Source organism: Pelodiscus sinensis, chromosome 7, assembly GCF_052426305.1.
Source record: "Pelodiscus sinensis isolate ZL-2025 chromosome 7, ASM5242630v1, whole genome shotgun sequence".
Lineage (NCBI taxonomy): Eukaryota > Metazoa > Chordata > Testudines > Trionychidae > Pelodiscus > Pelodiscus sinensis.
In genome coordinates, this window is record NC_143058.1 from 44,833,400 (window position 1) to 44,850,390 (window position 16,991).

Here is a 16,991-nt window from a genome sequence, read left to right on the forward strand (position 1 = left end):
CTGACTTCTGTGAACCTTTCAGATCAGAATCTCAAAGCTATCTTGGTACCCCAACCTCTCCCCCATCTATTCACCCACTACTGATTGATATACAATTTCCTGCATGTCCCGCCACTAACTCTCACAACATAGTTAAAAGAATTCTTTCTTGTCAGCCCTCCACTTCCTTAGCGCAGTCGAAAACATCATCCTATCTGTTACCCAGAACTCATAAGCTCAGTATTATCCTGCAACTCTTCTCCTGCCATTGCTACATCCTCTTTTCATGGCTGATCCTTCACTTGCACAACAGGAATTTCAAGGGTCAACTGTATCAGACCAAGGTAAAAAAAAATAGAATTATTTTCATTATGAAATCTGTTGAAGAAAAACCGAATTAAAAATTTATTAGTATATCACATCTTGATATGTAGCACAAAGGAATGTAGTAAACACCAAGTCAAAAGAAAAAAAATAGTGTTTTATTAACTACCACACTGTTATAATACACTTTAAACGTACAATAAGGTAGCCTTTAAATTTGAGGTGGTTTTAAGAATAACGAACAGATTTTCAAATGTTTGTAAATAGGTGAACTGCTGTAATTATTGTTGTACATTTTTGAAAAATGGTATAGAACTTACAGACTGGCTATGTAACTTTATTTTGTACATTTTTCTATAACTGAAAATATAAACAGTAATTAAAAATAAAAAGAAAATTCAGCATAATAAAAAACATATATGTTTATCAGTTAAATGTACTGGATACATACAATTTAAGGGAAGAAGCGAAAAAGGAAAGGTGGTTGATATTTAAATGCAGATTGACTAACCAAAAGCTAAACAACAAACAAAAAAAACCTTGTAAAACCCCTAGTTCACTATGACTAATATCCATATGGTTGGGAATATTGTCACTATGGAAGTGATTTTCAGTTATATTTGCATATGTTATATTTTTATTGGTAAATTACATGATGGCTTTTAAGGCCCTGGCAGACAGATGTTTTTGGAAACAAGATTTGATAAAAATCACTGCTGAGATGCAATACACCTAATTTTTGGTCCTCCAATGTCAAGAAAAGGGATATATTTCCCTATAACATTTGCCTTACCACCCAAATGCCTCAACCTATACATTTTTAAACATTTTAAACTTTTTTTAAACATTGGTTATATTGCCCAACTTGGTTATTGAAAGAATATTAACAAGACATCATTTTGGCAAATTAAATCTTAAACATGGCTTTTCAACAGGATTTAAAAGGTGACTATCCCTAGAGTTCCATGTTAAAATGTAGTTTTCAAAATCTTACAAGAGTAATGCTTAAAATATTGTACATAGTTAACCTAATTAAAATAATTAGCTTCAAAATGACAAGCTGATGAGCTAAGTAAAGCCTACACTATGTAACATTTGCTTGGAAACTTGATTTGTCAGTTATGCATAATAAAAATTCCAGTCATCAAGAAAATTACAAAATTTCTTTTATCATAACATGATTTCTTTTCACCCATCAACTTCTTTTATCTTACAATAGATAAATACCAACATGTTCTCATTTTTACACTAAACCACACAGGATTGATGCATTTGGTTAGACTACCATTTCCATCGTTAAATTCATTTTTTTTTTAATATAACTTGGTAAAATTTCATCTCTTCTAGATTCCAAAAGTACCTACAAAACCCATGCAATTTTACCATTTTAATATACTATGGAATATCATACAAAGTAAGGCATTTCAGTGTCATGTATAACCAAGTTACTGTCAATCCAAAAATTTTTGCACATCAATAAAAAGATATCTAAGAACTCAGGAACAATATTTTTCTCACTACTGTATAAAAATAACCACAATTAATATGTATCTTGTGTAATATTTACTCCATTGTCTCATTTCCAGAAACTGTGACAAGCTGTAAAGGTATTTCAGTGTTGGTAAGAATATCTTGATTGCTGGTGCCAGATGTATTAACAGTTCCTATTCCCGACACAGACCCTTGTTGAATATTTGCAAGGATAAGTGTTGTTCCGCCTGCAGTAATCAAAGTATCATCAGGTGTTGCTTCCACTGATGCCAACACTGTACTACTAGAGTGAATACCTTTTTTATTCTGATGTGTTTTAATGTGTTTGGCAAGGTGATCACTCCTCATAAAACGTTTTGAACATTCCGGACAGACAAACTTCTTCTCCCCTGTTACAAAAGATAACAAAAAGAGAAATAATCTTTATGAACAATAAACCATATTTGTAGGAAAAAAAACAGTTTAATTTATGAGTCCCGAGAATTACAATTTCCTTGTTCTTAATGCTAATGCGAAAGGCACTGACTAGTGAAACACTGTCAACTTGATTTTTTTTTTTTAAAAGGACACGATTCTCTCAAGTACACCTCCTCCTCCTCCACACACCTTAAGATTTTTTCAAGTGTTTTTCTGTTCCTTTTCTGAGGTTACAAAGATTCTTTCAGGCATCATCCAACATGCTTTGATCCATCTGCTGACCCTTCACTTTAACCCAGGGGTGGGCAATCATTTCTGATGAGGGGGGGAGGATCATTCCAAGAATTTGGCAAGTGGTTGAGGGCCACACTCTTCCATTACATTAATGAAGGAGATGCAGGAATCTGGGATGGAGATTGAGTGCAGAACAGAGCTTGGAGTAAGGGATTGGGGTGTGGGAATCTGAGAGGGAGTTTGGATGAAGGAGAGGATTGTGACCTGGGGCAGTGAACCAGGGTAGAGGAGGGAGTGCAGGGTCTGGGAGGGGAGTGTGACCTAGAGTAGGGGTACAGGGTCTGGGAGGGATATGGGTGCAGGAAAGGATTCTGGCCTGAAGAAGTGATGTTTGAGGAGGGAGTGAAGGATCTGGGAGCGGGGTATTAATCTGGAGCAGGAGTACAGGAGGGGGTGCAGGGATTTGGGCAGTAACAAGGGATAGCAGATTGGGGGCAAAGTCTGGGAGGGGGTTGTGACCTGAAGAGGAGTGTAGGAGGGGATGCAGTGTCTGGGAAGATGTACAGGGGCTGGAACAGGGGTGCAGAAAGTCTGAATTACATGGGGTAGGTGTGCTGGGGGGCAGACGGTTGGAGGATGGAGGAGCTGGGGTGCTAGAGGCAGGCTCTGGCTTGGAGACCTTACCTGGGTGGCTCCCAGCCAACAAGTTCCTTAACCAGGGCCTCTACCTTCCACACCCCTGTACTGCTCACAGCAGTTACAGGAGCCATGTTTCCTGCTGAAAATACTGTGAGCCAGGAGGATGAGGGGGTAGGGGCACTACACACACTCTCAGTATTCAGGGATGCACATGGCCCTGCAAAAGCTGGCAGCTTCACTGAATGCTGAGCGGGGATGGGACAGGCAGAGAGCCAGCTGAGGTTCTCATGGGCTGGATTTGGCAGGCTGGTGGCCCGGATTTGGCCTGATGATCATATTTTGCCCAACCCTGATTTAACCTCTTGCACAGTAAGGAAAACAGAGTGCAGAGTTCTCCCAGAGTGAGGCTCAACACTGATGCACATGACTAGTAGGTACATTAATTATACAGAAAATACTGTCAAATGTCCCTTTAAGCTCTAAGAATTCTGAAGCCTCTATCACTTCATGATGTATTACAGTCCGTAGAAAACAAGTTGCTTTTACTAGAAACAACATATTTCTAAATTAAATATTTGGTATTTAATATGGGGCGAGGGACCTCTCATATTATTATTACAAAAGAAGCAGACCACAGACCAAGTTTGCTCTCAGATATTCTAGCCCAACTTTCATGAAGTCAGGGACAAAAATTTGGCTGATTTAAAGAAATTTTTGTCCTTCATATTCCTCTACTGAAATCTGCCAAAAATCAAATATTGATAACCTGTATGTGTTCTTCTGTGTCGCTGTAATTCATCACTGCGAGTGAATCTTTTACCACAGAACATCCATGTACAAACAAATGGGCGCTCTCCAGAATGCCAGCGGAGATGGGCTCTCAAATGTGATGTCTTCCCATAAACTTTCCCACACCCTGGGATGTGACAGATGTGTTGCTTCTTTTTTCCCAAATTAGAGCCCCTGTTAAAAAAAATACTAAAATTATTCAGCAAATAAGTTACATTTCTTGTATACAATATATATTTTGTATGTTTTAGAAAAATGTATCCAAATAGTTCTGCATGTTAATCTGCGCAGTTTGTCAGAGTAACTCCAAGTAGAACAAAAGCCCTGTTTATGCTACAGAAAGTTGGATCTAAAATCTACAGCTCTTTGATGCTGTAGACTGGAAATTCAGCATCAACTTCATTAAAATGACAAAGTGCAAGCTTTTAAACCATTACAGTAGATCAATATCAAAATAGATAGCAGAAAGTCTAATTTATAATCCCCATATTATCAAGATTTCAATATTGCAAAAACTTGTGTATTTGCAAGAAACAACTGCATTGTTGAAGTTGTGAAAAGGGAAGCTGGAGTAGATATAGTGTAATTGAACAGTCACGCAACCACATGAAATCTTATCGGTTACATGACTATTTAATAGTGCCCAGGGGTGGGGCTGGAAGCTAGTGTGCTCTCAGCCTCACTCCCAGGGAGCTCCCAGCCACCCTATGCTGCTGCCTGTATCAGCAGTTGAAAAACCAGCTCACCATGCAGACCAGCTGCCTGCCGCTGCACATTGCAGGGTGGCAGCAGCTCCTGTCCATAGGGGATCCAAGCTTCCCACAGACAGAGGCTGCGCCACCTCCCACAGAGCAGCCTCTGTACGTGGGTAGCTTGGACAACCCCACGAACAGGAGTTGCTGCCGTCAACCAGTCTGTCCACAGCAACAGCCTTCCCTTTGCAGCAGTCTTCCCTTCCTTCCACCCCACCGGCACTGCTGCCTCTGAGGAACCAGTTTTGAATCCAGCACCTCCCCACTACCCCACTGCCTCTGTAGGAGACATCAGGGGCGAGGCAGAATGGGAGTGGGGGAGGGAAAAACATGGAGATAGCACATGTGGAGAGGTGAAAGCCAGATCCCCACACTTATCGACACCCTCAACATGGAATAAAAATTGATTCACTAGAGTGCAGAATCTGACCCTTCTGCTGTCAACACAAAACAAAAGCAATAGATGTTTAATTGCGTAAGCTCAGTGCTCTCCTATTGTTATAGTCAAGAAGTTTATATAGGCGACCCCAGAATTACGACTGCCCGACTTACAACCCCCAACATTTATGACAGCGTAGGTCACAGACTCCACGCATCAGTACCAGTGCCAGCCAGCAGCAGGTGGCATTTGAACTGGTGCACCACTAGGCCAGGGCTTTCCCCTGGGCCCTGATCACCGCCTCTGTGGGCCTGAAACATTTGCATGGCCTGTCCCTAGCAACCGCCCTGCTCCGGCCCACTGTGGCCTCTCAAGCCCAGTGTGCTGGAGACTACAAATCCCAGGAGGCAAAGCAGGTGGCTGTTTCTCCTGCCGCGTAGCCTCATGGGAGTCTCAGTGGGCAGGGCTGGGAGCTGTGGCTGGCTTTGTTACAGTAATGTCCCGCCTGGTTGTATTTTTAGGGTATGAAATGGGTTTCCAGGAACAGAACAACTACAGGCAGTCCCCGAGTTACGCGGATCCGACTTATGTCGGATCCGCACTTACGAACGGGGCTCTCTCGCCCCAGAGCTTGCAGGCAGCGGGACCGCCCAGAGCGCAGCGGTCCCGCCACCTCGACCTCCGGGGCGATAAAAGCTGCTCCGGGTGCCCCCGGTCTGCTGGGGACCGTCTCCAGCAGACCAGGGACACCTGGAGCAAAGCCGGGGAGGCAGAGGGATCCCGCGCCTCTGAGGCTTTGCCAGAGCAAAGCCTCAGAGGCGTAGCACCCCGCCACCGCTGCGGCTTTGCTCCCCGTGTCCCTGGTCTGCTGGGGGGGGGGGGGGGGGAGGCCCAGGTAGTGGCCCCGTCCTTCCCCCCCCCCCCAGCAGACCAGGGAGACGTGGAGCAAAGCCCCGGGCCTGTGGTAGAGCAGGCGGGGCGCTGCCGGTTGGTCCCGCAGCACCGCTCCTTGGCGCTACTGGACCAACCCGGCAGCACCGCAGCTGCTCTGCCCCAGGAGTCCTGATTCAGCCGCTGCTGATCAGTTTCAGCAGCGGCTGAATCTGGACGCCAGTTCCGACTTACATACAGATTCAACTTAAGAACAAACCTACAGTCCCTATCTTGTACGTAACCCGGGGACTGCCTGTATTTATAACATTGCGCCTATAGAAAATAAGGGTTCGATTTACAACGGTTCTCCAGGAACCAAGTATATCGTAAGTGCAGGGGTCACCTGTAATTTTAGTGTCTTATTTTTTAATCATTATTTGTTTTCTACATAACAAGTATTATACAGACCCTGTGGATGCATACCTCCCACCACCTTCTTTACAGTTGGGGCAGGTGCAAGCAACTCGTCGCAATCTTTTTCCTTCTTGATGTGGCTGGTCCCCTTCCTCGTCTACCACCTGTACTCTCAAATGTGTTAAATCATTGGTATTCAGCGTAGAATCACCACTAAGTTGCCACTCTTCTGGATCAGGTTCCTCCTCTTTAATCCTAATATCTAAAAAAAAGAACAAACATGGATCCGTGAGTATCTCATAAAACAGAGAAAAGGAATCCATAATGATCAAATCTCTACTGCAGAACAATATGTATCATTCTAAAGTCAACAGTTATTAGCATATCCTGACATTGCTGCTGTGCCCTTGTAGCCATTCCATATTTTAAAAGTGTATTTAACTATAAATTTCAAAGAACAAGCCAAAACTAGAACATGTCTAAAATGTAGTTTGAACTGTTCTTGGTAGAGAAGGCCACCATGACCATTTATTTTGGCTGAGGCTCTTGGAGTAAAGTCCTTAAAGGGGCCTGAAAAATTTTACTGTATCACTTCAAAAACAGATGAAAGTTAAACTGGTGAAATTCGCCCAAGTAAACAAAGCATAAAGCTAAAAAATTTTAATGCTACATTTATTCAAGAGCTTAGTGAATGGTAAAAGGTACATTAAAATACTTGAAAAATAAATACAAAACTACTAAAGATGTTATGTTATCTGAATGCATGTATTTGTAATTTTAAAATTACACATTTTCAAGGTAAATTGAAAGATTCAGTATGTTTTATAAACCTGAGACCCAAGTTCAAGGCTTCTGTAAGACAGAACACCATCCTGAACAAGTATATCAGAAATGGAGCTCTATTCCTAATACTGCCTTAGTTTGTAATTTCAATACATGCAAGAACAAAATACAGAATAAACCTAAATCTGAGCAATAGCAGGTGAGTGCAGAATGGGGCAAACTTTTTCAGAATAACCATTTTCTGCATTTGAAGACCTTTTCAGATTCAGGTTTATTTTTAACGAAACCCAACACAGCAAAGTTTTACTCTCTTTAAATTAACAGCTATGTTTATGTTTATCATTTGCAGTAATCAAATTCCCCCAAAGAGCACTTCTGAAAAGACTAAGGATGCAAGGAAAATATAAACAATTCCCATGAACTTGAAATAATATATTATGTCATCTTAAGAGTTTAAATTTATTCAAATCAGCCAAAACAAAACTAGAAATTAAAGTTAAAAAACAATTTCAGAATTGTTTGCATTTTTGTATTATTTCTACATTATAACAATTTCTTTAGATAGTCTTAAAAACAAGACCAGCTTAAGTTCTGGACACATACAAAAAGTAAAATTTACAAATGGGACTATGCAAAAAAAAAAAAAAAAAAAAATCTTTCTAAAACTTTACTGTTCACAATAAAGGTATTTTCAAAAGAAAACTTCCCGCCACATAAACTGATCCTCTTTCTCCTCCTCAAATGCTTGTGAGACAAGCCCTAAAATTAAGAATATAACTCTCAATCAGTGTTTTTGTTCAGGTAATTGTCATTTAGGGACCTGGAAGAAAAACAAGGGAAAACATACAGGAAACAATCAGAACTATAAAAATTACTCACAATGCCCTCAAGTATTTTAGTATGCCACAACTTTCATATGGAAGATTATGTAGAACAACGCTGGTATTTCATTTCCTTAGCTGCCTTTTGGTGTTCTACTAAACGACAGTGCTGAAAGGCTTGACTGATGAAAGGCTTGACAAGGCCTCCTGTGCTTTTGAGACAAGCTGGATCTTAATTCTCTTGCAAGGTCCTTTGATACTAGGACAAACTATTGGAAAAATCTGTGGCTGCTTGATATATATTTATACCATACAGGCTTTTATTAAGTATGAAACAAATAGTGTGAGCAGCCTTTCTACTGCTCTTATATTTCATACTTTGCCTTCCTGTCTGTTTCAAAATGCCATGTATTTTATTCAGATGAAATGGATAATTCACAACTCAAAAGCTAATTGTTTCAGGTTTTCAATACCACAACAGAACACTGAGAGCTCATGAAGATCCACTACAATGGTTCCCCCTTTTCAAATTTTTCTTGGCAGCTGTGGGGCTAGATACAGGTGTGCGTTTGCTATGGGGTTTCTCTTTTGAGGAGGAGGAGGAGGAGCAGGAGGAGGAGGGAATAATACAAAAACTGATCTTCTGGTGCACAATTCTGTAGAAATATACAAAGAACCCTGAATAAAATCTGCAATCTGAGATTACAAATATTTAAGACACAAAACTATAAGCAAGAAACAATGCTTCAGAGCTGTACTTAAAAAAAGAATGATTACCCCAGGCAGGCTGAACTTCACTAGTCCAGCACATTGGTCTGGAAACATCCATGGTCCGGCATGATTTCAGTTAGCCAGATGCACACCTAGAAGTGTGGCTAAGTTTCCTGTGCTCCCATTAAGTCTGATTATAGCCACCTGTCCTAGCTCTCAGTGTTCTGTGTTATTTAGCTCAAATTCACCCCTAAATGTCTTCCATGAACCCAGTAAGCAGTGAAATTGTTGGCACTGCTGCTGGACAATACTGTCAATGTTGCCCAGCAAATTCTTTGGTTCAGCACCAGTCAGGTCCCCAGAGTGCCAGACTATGATTGCTACAGGTTGAACCTCTCTAGAGTTGTAGGACTGAAAGGGACCTCAAGAGTTCATTTAGTCTGTAATGAGGTGAAACTGAGCAGATGTAAATTCCATGTACAAAAATTATTCATAAGCAGGGTTTGCTGTTGCAGCTACCATGACGACTAGGTAACCTACTATGGAAAGGATTTTTCCAAAGCTTGATATCAATCTGGTATAGCTGGGCAATTTGCTTCTCATATCACATGACAAAAGCATCAGTCAGATTAGATCACACTTAAGGCAAAAGGCTCTGGCCTGTAGCTCATAAATTCCCATTTCTGTTCTGCAATCAACTGGCATTTCCAGTAAGTTGAGAAATTCAGAGTCTCCCAAAGACTAAAAAAAAAAAAGGTAAAATAAATATTTCACTTAGAGAAAGCTTCTTTATTTGACTAATATCTGGTTTATCTGCCTTTTGTGCCTGCAGGATTATCATCTGAGACTACCTGAAAGACACTGGTGGTTTTCAAGGTTTGTTGAACGTGTCCAGTGAAAAAAAATTTTTTTTTAAGTGAAACTCTGCTCACTTACTAATTTCTTAGTAATTCTGCATGAAAGCAGGTCTCAGAACCAAGATTTTATAAAAGCAACAGTATAAGCTAGGTCCTAAAACCAGCATCCTCGTTGTTAAAATGAGCAAATCAGCTATCTACTTCCCAGAATGCAGCTACCTTAACCTTTTAACTCAACCATCAAGACCAGCTCAGCTGATTAGCAAAGATAATCTATCTACAGAAGTGTATAAAGAGTTGTTAAAAATTTGCAATAGAATTCTAATCTAACTCTTTATCTTCCTGTCTACTAAGGAAACACTTGCTGCTTCTGATCCTGTCAATACCTGGGTCAGTCGCATGCTCTGTTCCTGCCTCTTTCGAGACATCTTTAATTAACCTCAGACATCCTTTTCTGGTAAAATATTCAGTGATTTATTTACAAAGTTTGTCCCCACCATGTTTACAGATTGTGCAGCAACTTTAACTGTAATTAAGGATGTGAAAGGTGAACCAGTTAACCAGTAAGTATCACCCTTAAACAGGTGATATTTACTGGTTCCAGTTAACTGGTGGGGGGGCTCAAGCAGCTCCCCAACTGACAGGCAGCCTCTCTCAAAATTGGCACAATCCCCATATTTAAGCATGCATGGGGCATGCACTTGAAAATGCTGTGATCAGAGTGTGCTGGATCTGCTGCTTTTCCCCAGTACTCTGACAGGCATGATCTTAAACCTCAAAGTACTAAGAGGAAGAACTAAAAGGATTTCTGCGTGAGTACTATTTTAAAGACAAAATATTATTCAACTACTTAAGAATTTACATTGTCACTTTAGTCCTCACTTCAGGTGAGCTCCCCATCAGTGTAGTGAAAAGGGGAGAACCCCACATAGTTGATGCAACCCATCCATCCATAAATGCTTTTGGTAAACATCACTGGATATAATGAGCCATATTAACACAAATGCAGCCTCTTCCCCGACACCAAAATCATTCACTCTACCTATTCTCCACGTCTTCCATTCGAGAGGCAAAATTATGGTTCTCGGATACCATACAGATTCTGCAGTGGCCTTTAATATTCCTAAATCAACTTCTTCACTGCTACTAGATTAGACTATGAGAATCTATCAGAAAAAGATATGCAAAACGCGCTCCATATTTTGCATATCTTTTTCCGATTCTTTTGTTGGAAGAGGCTTTTCTGAAATTTAGCCTGTATAGACTGGGCCAATAATTTCGGAAAACCCCCTTCTTCCTCGTGGAACGAGTAAGACAGGGGCTTCCGAAAGAGCACATCTGCTCTTCCACAGACACAAAAAAGAAGAGCAAATGCGTTCCCTGGACACAGCGGAGTTTTTTCAGGATACCTCCTGTATCTCCCCTCCCCCCCCCCCCCACACACCCGTAAGTCTAGCCGTACCCTTAGAGTTAAGTTATAGAGAGGTGTTTAGACTAGAGTTCAGACATTCAATTTGCAATTCCCACTAATTATTTCTATATCATTGGATCGCTTTGAATAACAGATTTTTTTTTTAAATATGGAAGACAAAAAGGCACCCCTGTCCTCCTACAGGATGTCTGGTCTCTATGATTCAGTTTCTCTCTTTCTGCAATGCAGCAATGTCCTCCACATAGCATCATAGAGTACTAGAATTGGAAGAAACCTTGACATCATATTGTCCAATCCCCTGCACTTGGGGCAGGACCAAGCACCAACAGCATTGCACTGACTCATATTTAGCTTGTGGCCCACTATGACCCCTAGACCTCTTTCTGCAGTACTCCTTTCTAGGTTGTCATTTCCCATTTTGTGTGTGTGCAACTGATTATTCTTTCCTAAGTGGAGAATTTGGTATTCGTCCTATTTACTTCAGACCACTCTCCAGTTTGTCCAGACCATTTTGAATTATAATATTGTTCTCCCAAGCACTTGCAACCTCTCCCAGCCTGGTATCATCTGCAAACTTTATAAGAGTACTCTCTATACTATTATTTAAATCATCGATGAAAATATGGAACAGAACTGGTCCCAAAACAAATCCCTGCAGAACCCCACTCATTATGCCCTTTCAACATGACTGTGAACCATTGATAACTATTCTTTGGGAATCGTTATCCAACTAGTTATGCACCCACCTTACAGCAGCTCTATATAGGTCAGCAATGAGCTTCCTAGTCTAGTGAGTAGGCCACATAAGTGGTCCTCCATCTCCGTGGGCCACAAGATTGTTGTAACCAAGACCATCTCCCAGGATAGGGTAGTTTTGCTAACTGCGTCTGCATACCTAAAATTTGTGGGGTGTACCAAGTGAACTGTAGCAGCACTTTAATTGTATGCAGAGGGAGCACGTTGCTCTCACAGTCAACGTGGTGTGCAACCAGCACACACCTCTTTTCATATGCCCTTGCTTTAAGCACATTTCACTTCAGTAGCATTTTTATGAAAAAAAACTACACAGACAGACCTGCGGAACCTGGCCTCCCTGCCCATAGGCAACAGTTAACAAAATGTCTTGTGGGTCACACACAGAACCCCGATGGGCCACATGCAGCATTCAAGCCACTGGATGCTCGCCACTGATCTAGGTTGTATTTCCCTAGTTTGCTAATGAGAAGTTCACACAAAACTGCATCAAATGCCTTACTGATGCCACGTCTACCACTTTTGTCAAAGAAAGCTACCAGGTTGCTTTGACATGATTTGTTCTTTCAAATCCATGTTGTTTCTTATCACCTTGCATTCTAGGTATTAGAAAATGAGCATGTGTAAAACAGCTCCTCTCAACATCATAGCTCTCCTTGCTTATATTTTTGGATGGGGAGGAACTCTGCTGGTATATTAGGCAAGAGTCACATTTCTTGTGTGTGATTGTGCTAATTTAAACTAACTTTCTCCTCCAATACTCCTAATAGCAGTACTCTTCTCTGCTCTCCTAAACTAATCTCTTCAGATCAGGACATTTTTGTGAGTCTTGTAAAGTGTCAGTGCTTAATAAGGGTCATCTTTCAGGAATCCCTGCTGAAAAAAATATATGAACTTGCTGATAACCAGGAAAGCCGATAGTAAACTTCAAGCAGAATTTTCGGTATACATCCTATTATAAGTTAAGCTACCTATCGGGTAGCTCATCCTTTTGCTTGAACTCCACCAAAATTGAGATTGAAGTACTCAGTGAAATAAAGGGGAACTAACTAAAAGCCCCAAATATAATTGGTGGAACATTCCCCCCAACTATGGAACCTGGCTGTCCTCTGAAGGCTCTGTTTCAAATACAGCAGGCAATGTAACAGGAACGAGGAATCAGATTCTAGGCAGCACTGCTGCCTTTGGCAGCTAGTAACATACCGTCTGTCGTAACTCACAAGGCTTTCTAAAGCTGCTTATATTACATAAAAGGCTAGTCAGGCTTCTGAAGCAGCCCTTCAGAAACATGCAAAGGTGGCCTAAAACTCTCTTATTACCCCTCTTCTTTGACTCTTAGTGGCACAGCACAGATTTTTAAATAAAGCAAGTTTAAGCCTTTTGATTTTCCTCCCATAACCTCTGTTTATGATTCTGCATTTAACCTACAATACTAAGTCCTAAACCAAAGGAACAAATTCCAGAATATCAATCCTGCAATACTTCAAGGCCAGATCCAATACCCACTGAACTCAATGGAAAGTCTACCATTGTATTTAATTGGCTTTAAATCAGGACTTAATCTATTATCATCATTAATTATTACATGAAGAATAGAAACCTAAAAGACTAAACTCAAGTCTTGGTAGGCACAGTCTTTCATTTCACAATTAATGAGTATTAACTAGGTATGTTAGATAGCTTGTAACTGAATAGTTGTGCAAGCGCATAAAATTTCAGTGGTTACACGACTATTCAATAGTTCCCAGAGGCAGGGCTGGCAGCCTGTGCACTCCCAGCTCCACTCCTAGGGAGCCGCCTGCCACCCCACATTGCTGTCTATCTATCAGAGGCAGCAGTACAGGGTGGCAGGTGGAAGCCAGGCTGTGAGGGGAGGTAGTTTAAAAAATGGCTTCTCACGCAGACCAGCTTCCACCTGCTGCCCCACAAGGTAAGTAAAATTACTAGATTATGGCTACATTTATGGTCATATGATAAGGATCTCAGGGTCTGGCATAGATAGGTTTAAATTTCCTTCATCAACAGATTACTACTCCTATGCTCTAACCAACCAGCACAAGTTGATTAGCATGTATGAATTAGGAATGTCAGCCCCCATGTTTAAATATGTTGCTGCTAAAAATTTCAGCAGTTACACAAATACACAATTTTTAACATCCCTAGTATGAATGATGAGGAGTTTCACTGGCAGCAGCCACCTGAATTCTGAGCAGCTGTGTATATAAAACTATAGGAAGACACTACTGGGGGAAAAAGGACTGGGCTTAAAAGGGAACCAGGACTTTGCTCCTTCTTCAATAGTTCTTAATGACACAAGCTTTACATTGTGTTGTTTACTTTGGAATTATAGCTGAGGAAAACCCTTGGGCCTTTATATTTGGATACAGTCAGCAGCTCAACAATTATCTAGAGAAAAGTCTTCAGAGGAGCTAACATATATGGTCTCTCTTTTTAAACATTTACACGTCTCTGAACACAGCACAGTAAAAAGTCTACACTTGGACAAGAAGAAATTATATTATGTGACTAATTTTGGGGGGATTGGCTAAGCAGTAACATAGCCTCCAAATTCACATTGTGTGCACCTTGCCTCTCATTATTACATTGGGCATGCAATGTGTCACGGATAAGTGCAGGTAAAAGGAGAAAGCTCATAGAGAGCTTTCCTTAAAGTTAATTCTAGTAAAATTATCAGCAACTGGTCCCTAGGTTAAAAAAATACTTTTTTGCCAGTATTTGACGTTTTGGAAATTTACTATACTTTATTCTGCACTCCTTTTCAGATGTAGATAGCTTTTGATCTGACTGTCTACTACTTGCCTTTCCCACTCTGGACAACCACATGCAGAACAGAGGGTGATATGAATGCTTGAAACATCTCAAAAACAGGATGTTAACCAATTTAAGATGACAACTTTCCTTCAGAATTGATTCAGTATAATGAAAGGTTCTGCATATATGTAAGATATTGTACACATTGTTAGAACCAAAAGCAGTAACAACCTATTTTTCAAGTAAACTAGAAAAGAATCCCTCTCTCACTAGACTTATTTTGCAGTACCTGACTGTTTTCCTTTTTGATTCTCCGCTTTCTTTACTCATAAGGCCTTTTTGCTTCTGACGCTGACTAAGTCTCTCAATAGTAAAAGGTGTCCTCTTCAGATTACTTTGAAAACCAAGGTAGAGAAGCGCACCTCTTAACAGTAAATTCAAGACTGAAGGGACCAAAACCTAATTTGGCCTACATCACAATTGCATAACAGCTCACATGATTTTATTCCAACTTCACACACACCAATCAGTTTTGGCCTAAGATTAAGCATAAGCAATTTTTTATTTTTCCTGGGGTTGTCAACTCCAACAGGAAAACTCTGAAAAGTAAAAGCAGAATACAACCTAATTATGCATTCTATGAAAGGAGGAGCTTAAGTGCTTCAGCTTATCTAGTAAAATAAAGAAAAACAAAGAAAACCTTTCCCCTTGCCTCATCTTAAAATTCAGCAATCCTCCTCCTATGTAGTGGATGGATCCTTTCAACAGCCCAAAATAACCTCTATCATGTATCTTATTGATTTACCTTCTCTCATTTTATTATTCTTACCTCATCTCTTCCTCTTTCACTGAAAAAACTAAGCTCTTATTCTCCCTTTTTCAGACCAGAGAAACATAACTTCTCCCATCCTAATGATTATACCCCATAACTGTTGTTTTATGTGAAGATCCTCTAAGAAGAAATCTATATTGTGAATTCTAGAGTTACAAATAAAAAGGGAGGACTGAAACTGTATACTACCGCAGTAGAAAACTGTGGTGAATGGAGATAGCGTTCAGCCATTTTAAAATAAAATATCAAATCTTTGAGAGAAATCTGAAACACTGGAGATGAATATTTAATCTGATTCTATTGGTTTGAAGAAACTGCTTTGCAGAAAGTTTCTGCAAAGACAGCCACCACATATGGATTTAATTTTTTTATTTGTGATTTTGGGGAGAAAGGAGTGCTATATCATCTGCAGGTGTCGCACGTTAAGTATAGAAGAGGAAATTGAAATAATCAAACGAATAAGCCATCAGACCAATAGCAAAACTGCCAAATTGCCCCTCCCCCCTCTTTACTTACCTTCCTCCTTTCCTGGCCATTTCAGAAACACTGTCAGTGAAGATCTGATGGGTGTCCTTGCACCCATTCAGAAGGCATTCAAACACTGTGATGCAAGTCATTCCCCTCCTGAAATGGCCCAGAAACGAGGGGCCAAACTAACTGACATTGCCACTACTATACCATGGCAGTCTTCATTTTTCACTCGTGTGCCTACTTTTCTCTTTTAGTTTCTGTATGTTTTCCCTTCTCATTTCTTCCCTCTTGTCCAGGATCATGTTTCTAGTAACTATTTCAGAAACAGGGGCATAGTCTACATGATCCTGTACCAAATTTAAAACTTTACAGAAATAAAGTGGTTTGAAATTCACATTTCTATATAATATAAAGTCTATTTGCCAAATGATACCAAAAAGGCTTTTCTGAAATTAACTCTGAGGGTTATACTTTACTTTGCTATTGCTGTTCTAAACAATTTTCCTTAACAGCTTAATGGCACAACAGAATATGGAGCTGAGAGGCCCATCTTCACAGGGAAAAGAATTAGAAAATAGCATTATGGTTTATTATTTAGAATGAAACTTTGAAAAACAACATTGCTGGATACACAATAGTAATAACCATTCAAGACCACAACTGCCAAGTCTTTGACTCCTGGGCCCTGATTCAGCATAGTGCTTAAGTACACATTTACCTTTAAACCTGTGAAAACACCGATTTAATTGGACCTACTCATGCTTAAGGACCATGGTTAATCAGAGCCTTAACTAACATGATTATCTTAAAACACATATGATCTTCAAGTTAGGATTTTTAATTCATTAATGGAAAGTCACTTTTCCTAAATAATTACAATTCTTAACTTATCTATGGAAATATATGTCAAACATTTTAATTTTTGTTATCTTATTTGCATAATGTTTAATGCTTCAAGTTTAACTAGAAAGTAAAAGTCACTCAATCTTAAACAGCTGCCATGTAGATGTTTGTGCATTTGTTTCACTTCTTCCCTATACAAGTTCTGTAACTAGTTTTGTTCAAAATAAATCTGTAGGAAACAAGTTTCACAAAATAGCCGATCAATACCGGCAGAGGTTCTCAACCTCAGATACATGACATGCTGAAATCCAGGAACATTTTCAGAAAAGCAGAGGTGGTATCCTCAAAAGTGTTTGAGTATCTCCACAAAACTTGACAGGTTATAAAATGAGGATCCCTATTAGAAGTAAGTTAAGATAATGTCA

At 40.1% G+C, this 16,991-nt stretch overlaps 1 protein-coding gene across 2 annotated transcripts in view; it reads right to left on the reverse strand.

Annotated features, from left to right (window-relative positions):
- Nucleotides 1-439: 439 nt before the first annotated feature.
- SP3 (Sp3 transcription factor) overlaps nt 440-16,991 on the reverse strand; it is a 36,612-nt gene continuing 20,060 nt past the window's right edge. The window contains exons 5-7 of one of the 2 annotated variants that reach the window (XM_075933644.2): nt 6,346-6,553; nt 3,851-4,047; nt 440-2,183 (exon numbers count right to left, since the gene is read on the reverse strand). In XM_075933644.2, coding sequence (XP_075789759.1) covers nt 1,867-2,183; nt 3,851-4,047; nt 6,346-6,553 — 722 coding nt within the window. In that variant the 3' untranslated portion in view covers nt 440-1,866. The remainder of the gene's footprint in view (nt 2,184-3,850; nt 4,048-6,345; nt 6,554-16,991) is intronic. The other variant, XM_075933645.2, reaches the window with a different exon arrangement.